The 12,820-nt window shown below is 36.1% G+C and overlaps 1 protein-coding gene across 2 annotated transcripts in view; it reads right to left on the bottom strand.

Annotated features, from left to right (window-relative positions):
• Window positions 1–3,624: 3,624 nt before the first annotated feature.
• Window positions 3,625–12,820, bottom strand: part of c25h8orf34 (chromosome 25 C8orf34 homolog) — a 113,964-nt gene continuing 104,768 nt past the window's right edge. Inside the window, exons 11-13 of one of the 2 annotated variants that reach the window (XM_055182299.2) lie at window positions 9,704–9,800; window positions 8,091–8,138; window positions 3,625–4,333 (exon numbers count right to left, since the gene is read on the bottom strand). In XM_055182299.2, coding sequence (XP_055038274.2) covers window positions 4,326–4,333; window positions 8,091–8,138; window positions 9,704–9,800 — 153 coding nt within the window. In that variant the 3' untranslated portion in view covers window positions 3,625–4,325. The remainder of the gene's footprint in view (window positions 4,334–8,090; window positions 8,139–9,703; window positions 9,801–12,820) is intronic. The other variant, XM_055182298.2, reaches the window with a different exon arrangement.

Raw genomic sequence — 12,820 nt, 5'->3', positions numbered from 1 at the left:
TTGGCAAAGTGTAAAGACTCCAGTAATCAGATGCTTGGTCTGGGTGTGGCTGCTTAGAGTATCTCACAATTCATGAAGAAATTTAAATCTGATGTTTACATTTATTCTAATCCTACAGCCATCAGCATATAATTTCCTGACCACGTGTGTGAGCCAAAACTGCGAGTAAGATTTTAATGTAGATATTCAGTCCCATAGAGGCTTTGGGTCAATATCATATTCATATATTGAGGGATGGGTGAAAAGGCTAAATTATGCTTGTAAATGTGACAATCTCTACCATAAATTGGGAATGTGTTGGAGGTAAACCATTGCCCATCTTTCACACCTGCCAACATCACCAACTCGAAACACTTGAGCATGAACCACAAAAATGAGGGCTGGCGATTTCTCAGTAGCGTAGGCTTTGAAAACAACATTTGTCATGCTGATGGGGAAAATGTGAAGTTTAATCAACCGTAGGTGGGAAAAGACTTCCAGAGATTACAGTAAGTGTCATGCAAGCGTAGTTGTTTTGAAGTATGTCACCGCTGAGTCACATCTGTGTTTGGGTAATAATCCAATGAGACTCGAGGGAGATCTGGGTCTTTTCCACTAAAATGTATGCCCTTAAACCAAACAGATGAAGTTCAGATGTAGTCTCTTTATGCTAGGGAGTACAATCCTTTTCACACCAAGCACTTATTTTGAACCAGACTTTAATTAAAACAAAACTTATTGTTGTAGACCCATTTCTCAAATGTCATCAAATATAAAAAGAAACACATTAAGGGATTTATTCACCCCCCACCTGTCCGAGATGCATATGTCCATAATTTTTCAGACAAACACATATTCAGTTATTTTATAAAATGTTTTAGATCTTTCAGTTAATCAAATGTGACCAGTCATGGAAAGTAGGGACACAAGTCGGATGTGGGGCATTTTGAGTTATTCCCAGATACTGAAAGTGCAGTTTCTAAGCTTTCCAACGATGTGTAACACATGAAAATCTGATAATATTTGGAGAAGTTGTGGCCATTTGAATTAAGTAACTCTTAGTTACTTAATTAGTTACACTTTCCTGCTGGGAGTGACAATAGGGCTCATTTACATCTCATTTAGCTAAGCCATACCCCCTGTAAAGCAGTTTTGAGATACAGATGTTCTAGCATCATATGTAGTATTTTGTGACAGAAGTCCGGATGACAACATGCAAAAATAAACAGGACTTTTTACCTTCCAGTCTGTTTCAGATGTGTGAATCATCCAATGACCATTTTTGTTCACAAATGCGTATAATCTGTGAAATATAGATATTTATTACACGGCTCTCTGGAATGCTTGATTCTGATTGGTCAGTTGAGATATTTGCAGGTTGTTCTTTTCAAATAATAACCGCTCCAAAGTAATAACGCATAGCCGGTACTACTTGTATGTTTTAAATCCCTCCGCGCCAACAAAGATTAATGTAAGATTATCTTGTGACAAACACTGGACAACCACAAATAAGAATGGAAAATTTTGACATTCATTTTAACATGTACGGAAAAAACAAAACATTTAAACAGTGGATAGAAGAACGAACAACGACAGGACACAGAGAGCTTACTGAGACTGAACTTGACAAAATAGAGCATGACAGCTACGAAGCCAACACAAAAAAAAACAGAATGGGCATTAAAACTTCTCAAAGACTGGCTAAAAGAGAAAAAAATGGAGACAGACAAGTATGAAGCAGAGGATCTTAATAAGGTATTACGATCATTTTATGCATCTGTGCAAAGTTTCGCGGAAGGATAAAAATGTTAATTTAAAACAAATATGCCAATAAATGTTTCAAATTCATATTCATGTCGAGTTTTTTTTCTTATGTGGCAAGTAGCCGTGTAATAATCGGGATAATGTAGAGGCAGCCGGTAGCCATCGGGCAAACAAGCCCCTTCAGTATGATACAAGACCCTCCGCTTCACGTCGGGTCCCGATCACACTGTCGGGGCCCATCTCCCGACAACCACCGGCTGCCTCCACATCATCCCTTACATAGTCTATTGTTTACATCAGATTTCGCATGAACATCTGGTAATAGAATATATAACACTATATATGAGATGAACCCGCCTTCAAAGTTTGTGTTTAAAAGTAGAGAGGCAGTATAATAGATAATCCAAACAGCGCTGTTGAAAATGTGACATCCTTTAGGGATGTAACCAATCGCTCGCTTGTTCCGCCATCAGCCAATGACTTCATGGAAAATATTGATAGACAAAACATGTAGCCAATTAAATAACGAATTCAACGATCTCTTTGTGACTTTTTTGTGTGTGTTTGACTTCATGCTGCGTTGCAAGAACTGACAGGCAGATGACGTCAAAGTACCGCGACAGCGAGTCAAAATTAAACTACTCCATAAGATTTCTTGAATAGCTCTCGCAGTACCTCGACGTCATCCGACTGCGGCGCCGCATAAAGTCGAACAAGCCAGTGACGCGGCTGACGTACGATGCGGCTGACTGTTATCTGTGGCGCCCCAGCTTTTTTTCTTTTTCTGTGCGCCCGAGCTTTGTTTATAGGAGTTTGGAAAAAAACTTAGCAAACATGTCTAAGGAACAGGTCAGCGCGTCACTACAGTCACGTGACTTCACGCGGTTCACAACAGAAAAGCTCTCGGACTAAATCTAACGTTAAAACATCTTAAACTGTGTTTCGAAGATGAACGGAGGTCTTCCGAGTTTAGAACGACATAAGGGTGAGTCATTAATAACATTATTTTCATTTTTGGGCAAACTATCCTTATTTAGTAGTCACGCTGTTCCCTTTGGGGGCGGGGGCAAAATCAAAAGCCGCTTATTCAGTATATAAATACACACAGACAATGACACCTCCCACTGCACGTTATAATCTCCGGAAAAACAAGCCGATTTCAACCGCAAAATGTACGCTTTTAAATATACAAAAACTGCTATCTCAAACATGGAGAGGCTTTTTCATGATCTCAAATAACTGCAAAAAAACGAAAATCGCAAATTTTGAAAAAAAAACTTTCTCATTATCTCGAAAGTTGTGCTGTCGACTTGTTTCACTGGTTTCTGTGACGGGTCAAAAATGTAAAGTTATGGGGTCCAAGTCCTTCAAGTCCAAAAAATGTGCATCCATCCTTCACAAAATAAATCCAAACGGCTCCACGATGATAAAAAAGGACCTTCTGTGGACCCCGTAACTTTACATTTAATTAAAGATCTAAAGCATTTTCTAAAATAATTGAAAATGTGTTTGTCTAAAAAATGATGGACATATGCGTCTCGGACAGCTTGGGGGTGAGTAAATCATGAGTTTAATATAATTTTTGGCCGAACTATCCCTGTAAAAATACAACAGGTAGTGCCATGGTGTGTATACTGTAAAAAATATTTGTTGGTTTTACTTTAAAAAAGTAAGTTCCCATTAAAATTTTGAGTTAAATCAACTTAAAAATATAAGTGTTGTTTAAAAATATTGTAACTCAAAATTTGAAGGCAACCAGGTAAGTTACTTTTTTTTAAGTCAAACCAACTAACTTTCTTACAGTGTATAAATATGTACATGTCTGATACAGTATATTATGCTTCACAAAATACAGTCTGTTCTTAAATTAAAAGATAAAGATCGCAGGAATCAAGTTGGAGGAGAGGAAGTAAAAAAATTGAATAAAGAAGTTAGGGAAGATTAGAGAAACTTTGCAGAGCTTCAGACAAATGAAACTTTATACAAATCATTTTATTTCACATTATATAATGATATAACAGGTGTAACAGGCTACATTTTTCTGTGGGTATAAAAGTCAAAGTACTTGTATATATTTAAAAATTTGTCCTCATTAGTTTTAGACACACAATACTGTTGGAAATGAGAAAGTGTCATGCTGAGGTCAGCTGCAGGGCAGTGCTGTGCATGTCCAACAACATTAAACATACAAGAACATTCATTTTCTTTGCTTATGCCATAATGTAGTTCATTTGAAAAGATTTATTAAAAAAATCCCTTTTTAACTATTGATTTGGCACCTAAAGTTATAAATTGTGTTTATTTATGCAAGGCAGCAATAAATACGTTTCTTTGATGAACAGACAACAAGCATGCTGACAGACGAAATATTCAAGTGCAGGCTTTTTCATATACTGTATTACATTCTATCATTTTAAATGGTTGTACTTCATAACACATTTTTAATTCTAAGAAATATTTGCATATGTGGAAAAAGTACACAATCTTTCTTTTGGTCAAAATTAAAAAAATATTTTAAATATTTAAATGCCCCTTTAAATTGCATAAATGTTTGATTGGCTCTGTGTCTTCTCCGAACATCATTACAAACCTGTAGAAAAGCAAAGAAAACATCAGTTGCCTGGAAACAGACATCAGGTCCATATAACCACTAATAAGCATAATAGCCTCAGTAATTATCATAAAAACACCCTCTAATACTTGAACATGTCAAATATATATGTGAGAATGGAAAATGAGCTGGTGCCTGAGTTGTCATCCATTTCATGGTGTACATACACGGGTGTGGGTATGAATGAGGTCAGAAGATTCGGCACTCAGGTTAGCCCAGTTCTACTGTACTGCATTTGACTGTATAGGTCAGTCTGCCCTCTCTAACTGTAAATCCTCGGCTGGGCTCAAGAAGTCAAACCACAGAGGAGACACCATCGTCATTACATTGACTCGGTCACATGCTTCAGTGGCACCCAGCTAAGTCAATAGAAACGGCCATCAGGCAGCCTCTTTCCAAAACACAGGGTCCCAATACAGTCCTAAATTCCCAACTACAAATCTGATCCCAGTGCACTTGAGAAGCTACAACCTACTTGTAGTTACATTATAGTCAAGCTTTTTGGGCAATAGCCTAGTCTAGTCTAGTCTCTACAGTATAAGCTACTAACAATGGAAAGTAACATAGAACATAAGAACTAAAGTAACATAATTTACTTAAGTTAATATATATAAACGGAGCTGGGAATATATCTGCCACTTAACTACAATTAACGAGAATGAATGAGATTTTCCAATTTGAGAGACAGGAGCTTTTAGGATAATGTGACTGATTATTTTTCAAAAAGCCATAGAGAAAGTCTAGTCTAGTCTTGTCTCAACTGTTCTATTTTATTTTATTCTATAGTCTAGTCTCATCTCGTCTCGCATCATAGTCTAGTCTTTTTCTAGGCTACTCTAGTCTATTCTAGTCTTATTCAATTCTGGTCTCATATTGTCTCGTCTCATGTTCTAGTCTAGTCTAGTCTAGTCTCTTCTCTTCTCAACTGTTCTTTTTTATTTTATTTTATAGTCTAGTCTCATCTCGTCTTGCATCACAGTCTAGTCTAGTCTTTTTCTAGTCTACTTTAGTCTATTCTAGTCTTATTTCATTCTAGTCTCATATCATCTCGTGTCATGTTCTAGTCTAGTCTAGTTAGTCTCTTCTCGTCTTGTCTCGTCTCAACTGTTCTATTTTATTTTATTCTATAGTCTAGTCTCATCTCGTCTCGCATCATAGTCTACTCTAGTCTAGTGTAGTCTTATTCTAGTCTGTTCTAGTCTATTCTAGTCTTATTCAATTCTAGTCTCATATCATCTCGTCTCATGTTCTAGTCTAGTCTAGTGTAGTCTTATTCTATTCCACTCCATTCCATTCTTAGTCTATTCTATTCTATTCCATTTCATTCTTAGTCTAGTCTAGCCTAGTCAAGTCTAGTCTTATTCTCATCTAGTATAGTATCTAGTCTTATTCTATTCCACTCCATTCTATTCCACTCCATTCCATTCTTTGTCTATTCTATTCCATTCCATTTCATTCTTAGTCTAGTCTAGTCTTGTCAAGTCTAGTCTTATTCTCATCTAGTATAGTATAGTCTAGTCTAGTCTTATTCTATTCCCCTTCATTCTATTCCACTCCATTCCATTCTATTCTATTCTATTCTATTCTATTCTATTCTATTCTATTCTATTCTATTCTATTCTATTCTATTCTATTCTATTCTATTCTAGTCCAGACTAGTCTAGTCTAGTCTTATTCTCAACTAGTCTAGTCTAATTCTATTCTAGTCTCGTCTTATTCTCGTCTAGTCTAGTCTAGTCTTATTCTAGTCTTATTCTAGTCTAGTCTTATTCTATTCTATTTTATTCTATTCTTAGTCTAGTCTAGTCTTATTCTATTCTATTCTAGTCTAATCTAGTCTAGTCTTATTCTCATCTAGTCTAGTCTAATTCTATTCTAGTCTCGTTTTATTCTCGTCTAGTCTCGTCTAGTCTAGTCTAGTCTAGTCTTATTCTATTCTTAGTCTATTCTATTCTATTCTATTCTATTCTATTCTAGTCCAGATTAGTCTAGTCTAGTCTTATTCTCTTTAGTCAAGTCTAATTCTATTCTAGTCTCGTCTTATTCTCGTCTAGTCTCGTCTAGTCTAGTCTAGTCTAGCCTAGTCTAGTCTTATTCTATTCTATTCAAATCTAGTCTAGTCTTTTTCTATTCTAGTCTAGTGTTGTCTTATTCTAGTCTAGTCTAGTCTTATTCTATTCTATTTTTAGTCTAGTCTAGTCTTATTCTATCCTATTCTTAGTCTAGTCTAGTCTTATTCTATTCTATTCTAGTCCAGACTAGTCTAGTCTAGTCTTATTCTCGTTTAGTCTAGTCTAATTCTATTCTAGTCTAGTCTAATTCTATTCTAGTCTCGTCTTATTCTCGTCTAGTCTTGTCTAGTCTAGTCTTGTCTTATTCTTAGTCTAGTCTAGTCTTGTCAAGTCTAGTCTTATTCTCATCTAGTATAGTATAGTCTAGTCTAGTCTTATTCTATTCCACTCCATTCTATTCCACTCCATTCCATTCTTATTCTATTCTATTCTATTCTATTCTATTCTACTCTATTCTATTCTATTCTAGTCCAGACTAGTCTAGTCTAGTCTTATTCTCGTCTAGTCTAGTCTAATTCTATTCTAGTCTTGTCTTATTCTCGTCTAGTCTAGTCTAGTCTTATTCTAGTCTTATTCTAGTCTAGTCTTATTCTATTCTATTTTATTCTATTCTTAGTCTAGTCTAGTCTAGTCTTATTCTATTCTATTCTAGTCTAATCTAGTCTAGTCTAGTCTTATTCTCATCTAGTCTAATTCTATTCTAGTCTCGTCTTATTCTCGTCTAGTCTAGTCTAGTCTTATTCTATACTTAGTCTATTCTATTCTATTCTAGTCCAGACTAGTCTAGTCTAGTCTTATTCTCGTTTAGTCAAGTCTAATTCTATTCTAGTCTCGTCTTATTCTCGTCTAGTCTCGTCTTATTCTCGTCTAGTCTAGTCTAGTCTAGTCTAGTCTTATTCTATTCTATTCTATTCAAATCTAGTCTAGTCTTTTTCTATTCTAGTCTAGTGTTGTCTTATTCTAGTCTAGTCTAGTCTTATTCTATTCTATTTTTAGTCTAGTCTAGTCTTATTCTATCCTATTCTTCGTCTAGTCTCGACTTATTCTATTCTATTCTAGTCCAGACTAGTCTAGTCTAGTCTTATTCTCGTTTAGTCTAGTCTAATTCTATTCTAGTCTCGTCTTATTCTCGTCTAGTCTTGTCTAGTCTAGTCTAGTCTTGTCTTATTCTAGTCTAGTCTTATTCTATTCTATTCTTAGTCTAGTCTAGTCTTATTCTATTCTATTCTATTCTATTCTATTCTATTCTATTCTATTCTATTCTATTCTATTCTATTCTATTCTAGTCTAGTCTAGTCTAGTCTAGTCTAGTCTTATTCTAGTCTAGGCTAGTCTTATTCTATTATATTCTATTCTAGTTTTATTCGAGTCTAGTTTATTCGAGTCCTGTTACTCTTATTCTATTCTATTCTATTCTATTCTATTCTATTCTATTCTATTCTATTCTATTCTATTCTATTCTATTCTATTCTATTTGTAAATACCTAAATGAAGCCTAGTTTTTTTTAGGCAAACATTCAATTGTTTGAGGAATATTAAGTCATTGACAGACATTAACAGTCCCTTTTCCAAGGTGCTGTCAGTTAAAGCAGGTCTCTTAACAACAGGCACTTCATCATATTTTTGTGGCCACAGTTCTGGCTCTCATGTGTTGGAATGCTTACCTGAAAACACTGATCTCTTGCTGCTATCCCTCACTCTGCTTGAATTACCTGAAACGAGCCAAAATACACATGAACAACTAGTAAATGCTTACAAATTTGGCACTTGATTAAACATATGATCCAAAATCTCTGAGACAGCATCATTGAAACCCTGAAACATAAAAACAAAGGGGCAAAAAACAGCAGAGAATTATAAAAGTAAGCAAAGATGGTGTTTGAGTTGGTCAAATAAAGCCTATTTACTGGTCATATACCAGAGAAGCCAATTCTTTTAGAATGAAGCCAATATTTTACAAGCATGAAATTTGGAAGCAATGAAGCACTTTTTTAAGGGTTGGAGGTTACCGCATTGTGGAAGTTTTTGCAATAACAGGAAATTGTTATGGCACGGTCTCGGTGCCTATTCATAATCCTGGGTTGCCACAGGCCAAACACCGCTAGACAGTGTCAACAGCCATAGCGGAGCCAATCACCAAATGTTCTGGATGCCAGGTGGCATTTTGTCACGTCTGATGTTGGCAGTGCCAGGTTTTTCTCACTAACAGACTGTGCGCTCACGTTTCTTTAAATAGCGAGGCTGGCACGACAAGCTAGCAAGTAGAGACTTATAGCAAAATATACTTATTTTTGCAAGATATTTTCTTGGCAAAACTGAGCTGAATGTCATGTATACTTACTTTTCATTTTAAATTAGAGCTTGGAGTGTATGCACAATATTGTGCTTGTCTACAAATCTTTCCCTGTGATTTTCATTTAAAATTTAAATAAACATTTCCATGCGCAGTTCGTTGCGAGTTCCAAACATATGTCAAATCATTTGTTTACCAAAAATATTACACCAGATCTATAACAAATATTTACTTTATCTAAATAGCGTTTCCGAGTTTAAGTGGAAAAGAGATGATTTCTCAAAAAACTACTTCACTCTAATCAAGGTTGTTGCAAGCATTTTTGTTATTGTGATGAAGCTACATTAGATCAAAAACAGACAAATGCTGATAAAAATCACAATTCTTTTTTTCATTAACCATAAACTGAGGGACTCTCTATATAATCTAAAGCTTTAATATGGTAGAATACAGAAGTCATTTAATACAATAATGGTCCTTGTGGGACACCAAGATTCTGGCCATGTCACGTTCAAAGAGCGATGAGTGAAAAATGAGGCCAACAGTATTTATTAGTGATGACGGAGGATCATTTGAACAAATATGACTCTGAGCATGTTTAAATCTTTCAGGGATCCACTGTAATGGAAATTCAAGATATGTTTATGAGATCATATCAACCTAATAAAAGTGTCTGATATTTTTCAAACTCTAAAGCCACACGCATGCTGCTCTCTTAGATATGTGAAGACTTTAAAACAGGAAAGCCATAAAAGTGCTGCTTTAAACGCTTGGAAGTAGCTCTCTCGACCTGACTCATTTATTTCCAAGGACCTAGAAACCCGATATGATCATTAATACGTCTCCATAGAATCCCAGACTTGCCGATCTATAAATCCATAAAAAGTGTTTATTTTTTTTTAAATCTGAAAAGTATACACTTAAATCTTAAGTTTTTAAGCTCCAGGGTTCATTCAGTTCATGAGATGGAGCTGAGATACTCACATTTGTCTTGCTCAGGCGGTTCAAGACAATCGCCTTCTGTGTCACTAGGGATCCGCCAGGGCTTTCTTACCGCCTGCAACTGCTTGTAAAATTCATCCTACAAACACAAACACTAGAATTACAATTACAGCCATTGCAAGACAGCACTGTACTCACACTTATTGATACTGCTTAAATGGTTTTAAGTGGTTGGGTGGTCTTAGCTGGCACATGCTGATCTCCCAACAACCCTCTAAAACCACTCAATCCAAACCAGCCTGACTGGGTTGGTCAGACTTTTTCTGGTTAGGGGTTTGTTCAAGTGTTAAACAAACAGTATTGAATTGGTTTATCTCATGTTGACTTACAGTACATTGATAAAATGTCATTCAAACCTGAAATGACAGTAATTATGTCATAATGATACAACATGGTCCATAGTTATCACTGGGGCAGTAGCCTTTCAAAAGGTCCAAATACAGTACGTATAATTATTTGGGCACAGATGTATAGCTGCCAATGAGGAATTATTATGTACCTCTTAAAGCAACACGTCCAGATTTTGGGAATTTAGCTTATTCACTGTATCCCCCAGAGTTAGATAAGTCCATACATACCTTTCTCATCTCCGTGCTTGCTGTCACTCTGTCTGACGCAGCCCCCGCTAGCTTAGCTTAGCACAAAGACTGGAAGTGAATGGCTTCAGCTAGCATACTGCTCCCAATAAGTGACAAAATAACGCCAGCATTTTCCTATTTATATGTTGTGATTTGTATAGTCACGGCATGTACAAATAACAAGGTCATATGACACACAGACATCTTTTAACAGTATACATACTGAGAACTATATTCTCTGAAGACGAAGCACTGCTACTTGGGTGGAGTGATTTGCACAACTTTGACCGAACTCTCTGCTCCTCACCAGGGGCTTCTCGGGTGCTGCGAGTAAATCACTCCGCCCAAGTAGCAGTGCTTTGCCTTCTGAGAATATATACACAGTGTGACTATACAAATCACAACACATAAAAAGGAAAATGTTCGCGTTATTTTGTCACTTATTGGGAGCAGTATGCTAGCTGAAGCTATTTACTTCCAGTCTTTGTGCTAAGCTAAGCTAGTGGGGGCTGCGTCAGTTACAGCACGCACGGAGATAAGAAAGTTATGTATGGACTTATCTAACTTTGGGGGATACGGTGAATAAGCTAAATTTCCAAAATCTGGGCATGTTCCTTTAAAGGGACACTCCGCTTTTTAAAAAAAAATATGCTAATTTTCCAGCTCCCCTGGAGTTTTAAAAAAATTAGATTTTACCGTTTTGGAATCCATTCACCCGATCTCCGGGTCTGGCGCTACCACTTTTAGCATAGTTTAGCATAATCCATTGAATCTGAATAATCTGATTAGACCATTTAGCATCACAATGAAAATTTACCAAATAGTTTACATTTTTTTCCTATTTACAACTTGACTCTTCTGTGGTTACATTGTGTACTAAGACTGAGAGAAAATTAAAAGTTGCGATCTTCTAGGCAGATGTGGCTAGGAACTATACTCTCATTCCAGCGTAATAATCAAGGATTTTGCTGTCGTACCATGGCTGCAGCAGGCGCAATGATATTCAGTCCTTCCAGAAAAACGTGGAGTTTCCGATGGAATATGTGGGATATTTGTGCAATTTTATGAGATGGAATTGTGGGAACTTGCCAAAATTGTGGGAACTTGCAAAAACTATTTGCAGCTTTTTATTGATGTTCACGTCGCATAATAACATCACTTTCTAACATTCCCATGACAAAAGGGAACATGGCTGCGCATGTTTGAAGTAAATGCAACATTTTTAAACTTTTTGCTAAGATATATAGGACTTTTTGCTACAAAAAGCCCCACATATTTTTCGAGCAGAAATCTGCAATTTATGCGAGGTATTTAAAAAATGCAACCCCTGCATAAATATGCGGACTTCCGCTGAATATGCATTGAATCATGCAATCGCATAATTGCGTTTTTCTGGAGGGACTGGATATTACGTGACACTTGAAAATAGTAACTTTCAATAGCAGGGGACTTTTTTCAGTCACTGCGTAATATTATTGTGCCTCCTGCAGCCATGGTACACAGCAAAGTTGTTTATTATTATGCCGAAATGAAAGTGTAGTTCCTAGCCATATCTGCCCAGAAAAATCACAACTTTTAATTTTATTTACTAATTTCTTAGTACACAATGTAACTACAGAAGAGTCAAGTTTTAAATAGGAAAAATACTGAAACTCTTTGGTTATTTTTGAGCGTGATGCTAAATGGTCTAATCAGATTCAATGAATTGTGCTAAGCTATGCTAAAAGTGGTGCCACCAGACCCGGAGATCAGCTGAATGGATTCCAAAATGGTAAAAATCTAATGTTTAACTCTAGGGGAGCTGAAAAAGTAGCTTTTTTTAAAAAAGTGGAGTGTCCCTTTAAGGAACAAAGATGTATTTTTAAGGTACCACCCCCAGTCACAACTAGGGACCATTGTTTAACCTTTTTTTTTCTGATAGTGTATATGCACCCGAAATAGTGATTGGTTGTTTCTTTTTAATTTTTGGTTTTGTTGCTTCTTATATCTGACAGATTATCAGTTACATGTTTAGCTTCTTTCTTCTTCTCTGATTTCTGACTTGTACTGACTGGAATTTCCTTTAGGAAGTTGAAATCTATTTTAATTTCACATTGTTAGAGTAAAGAGAAATAAATTCTCTAAGTTAGTATCAACATATTCATAAGAGGGTCATTGTAGTATGATTTTCTCTTTACATCCACAAAAGCACCACACAAGTCTGAATCATGACAATTATAATTTTAAGATTATCTGAATCTTATAATATCCTAATTTTAAGATGATCCATGCAGTATTTGCTCCAGTATTCAGCAAGTCTCACGGGTTTATAGGGGAAAGTGCTTATGTCTGTGTTGAAAGGCGGCAGGAGAGCAGCAGTAAAATCCTCTGTGAACTTGAAACTTAAGATGCCGAGACCTGCTAAACGTGCATGTCAGGCTCATTCCCTCTACAGATGGTTTTATTTTCCTTTCAAATAACTACACCTCTGGGTCAAATCCTTTGAGCCCACCTTTAATAAATAAATTGCCCTCTGTTCCCT

Source organism: Misgurnus anguillicaudatus, chromosome 25 (genome assembly GCF_027580225.2).
Source record: "Misgurnus anguillicaudatus chromosome 25, ASM2758022v2, whole genome shotgun sequence".
NCBI lineage: Eukaryota > Metazoa > Chordata > Actinopteri > Cypriniformes > Cobitidae > Misgurnus > Misgurnus anguillicaudatus.
This window is presented reverse-complemented; position numbering and strand designations above follow the sequence as displayed.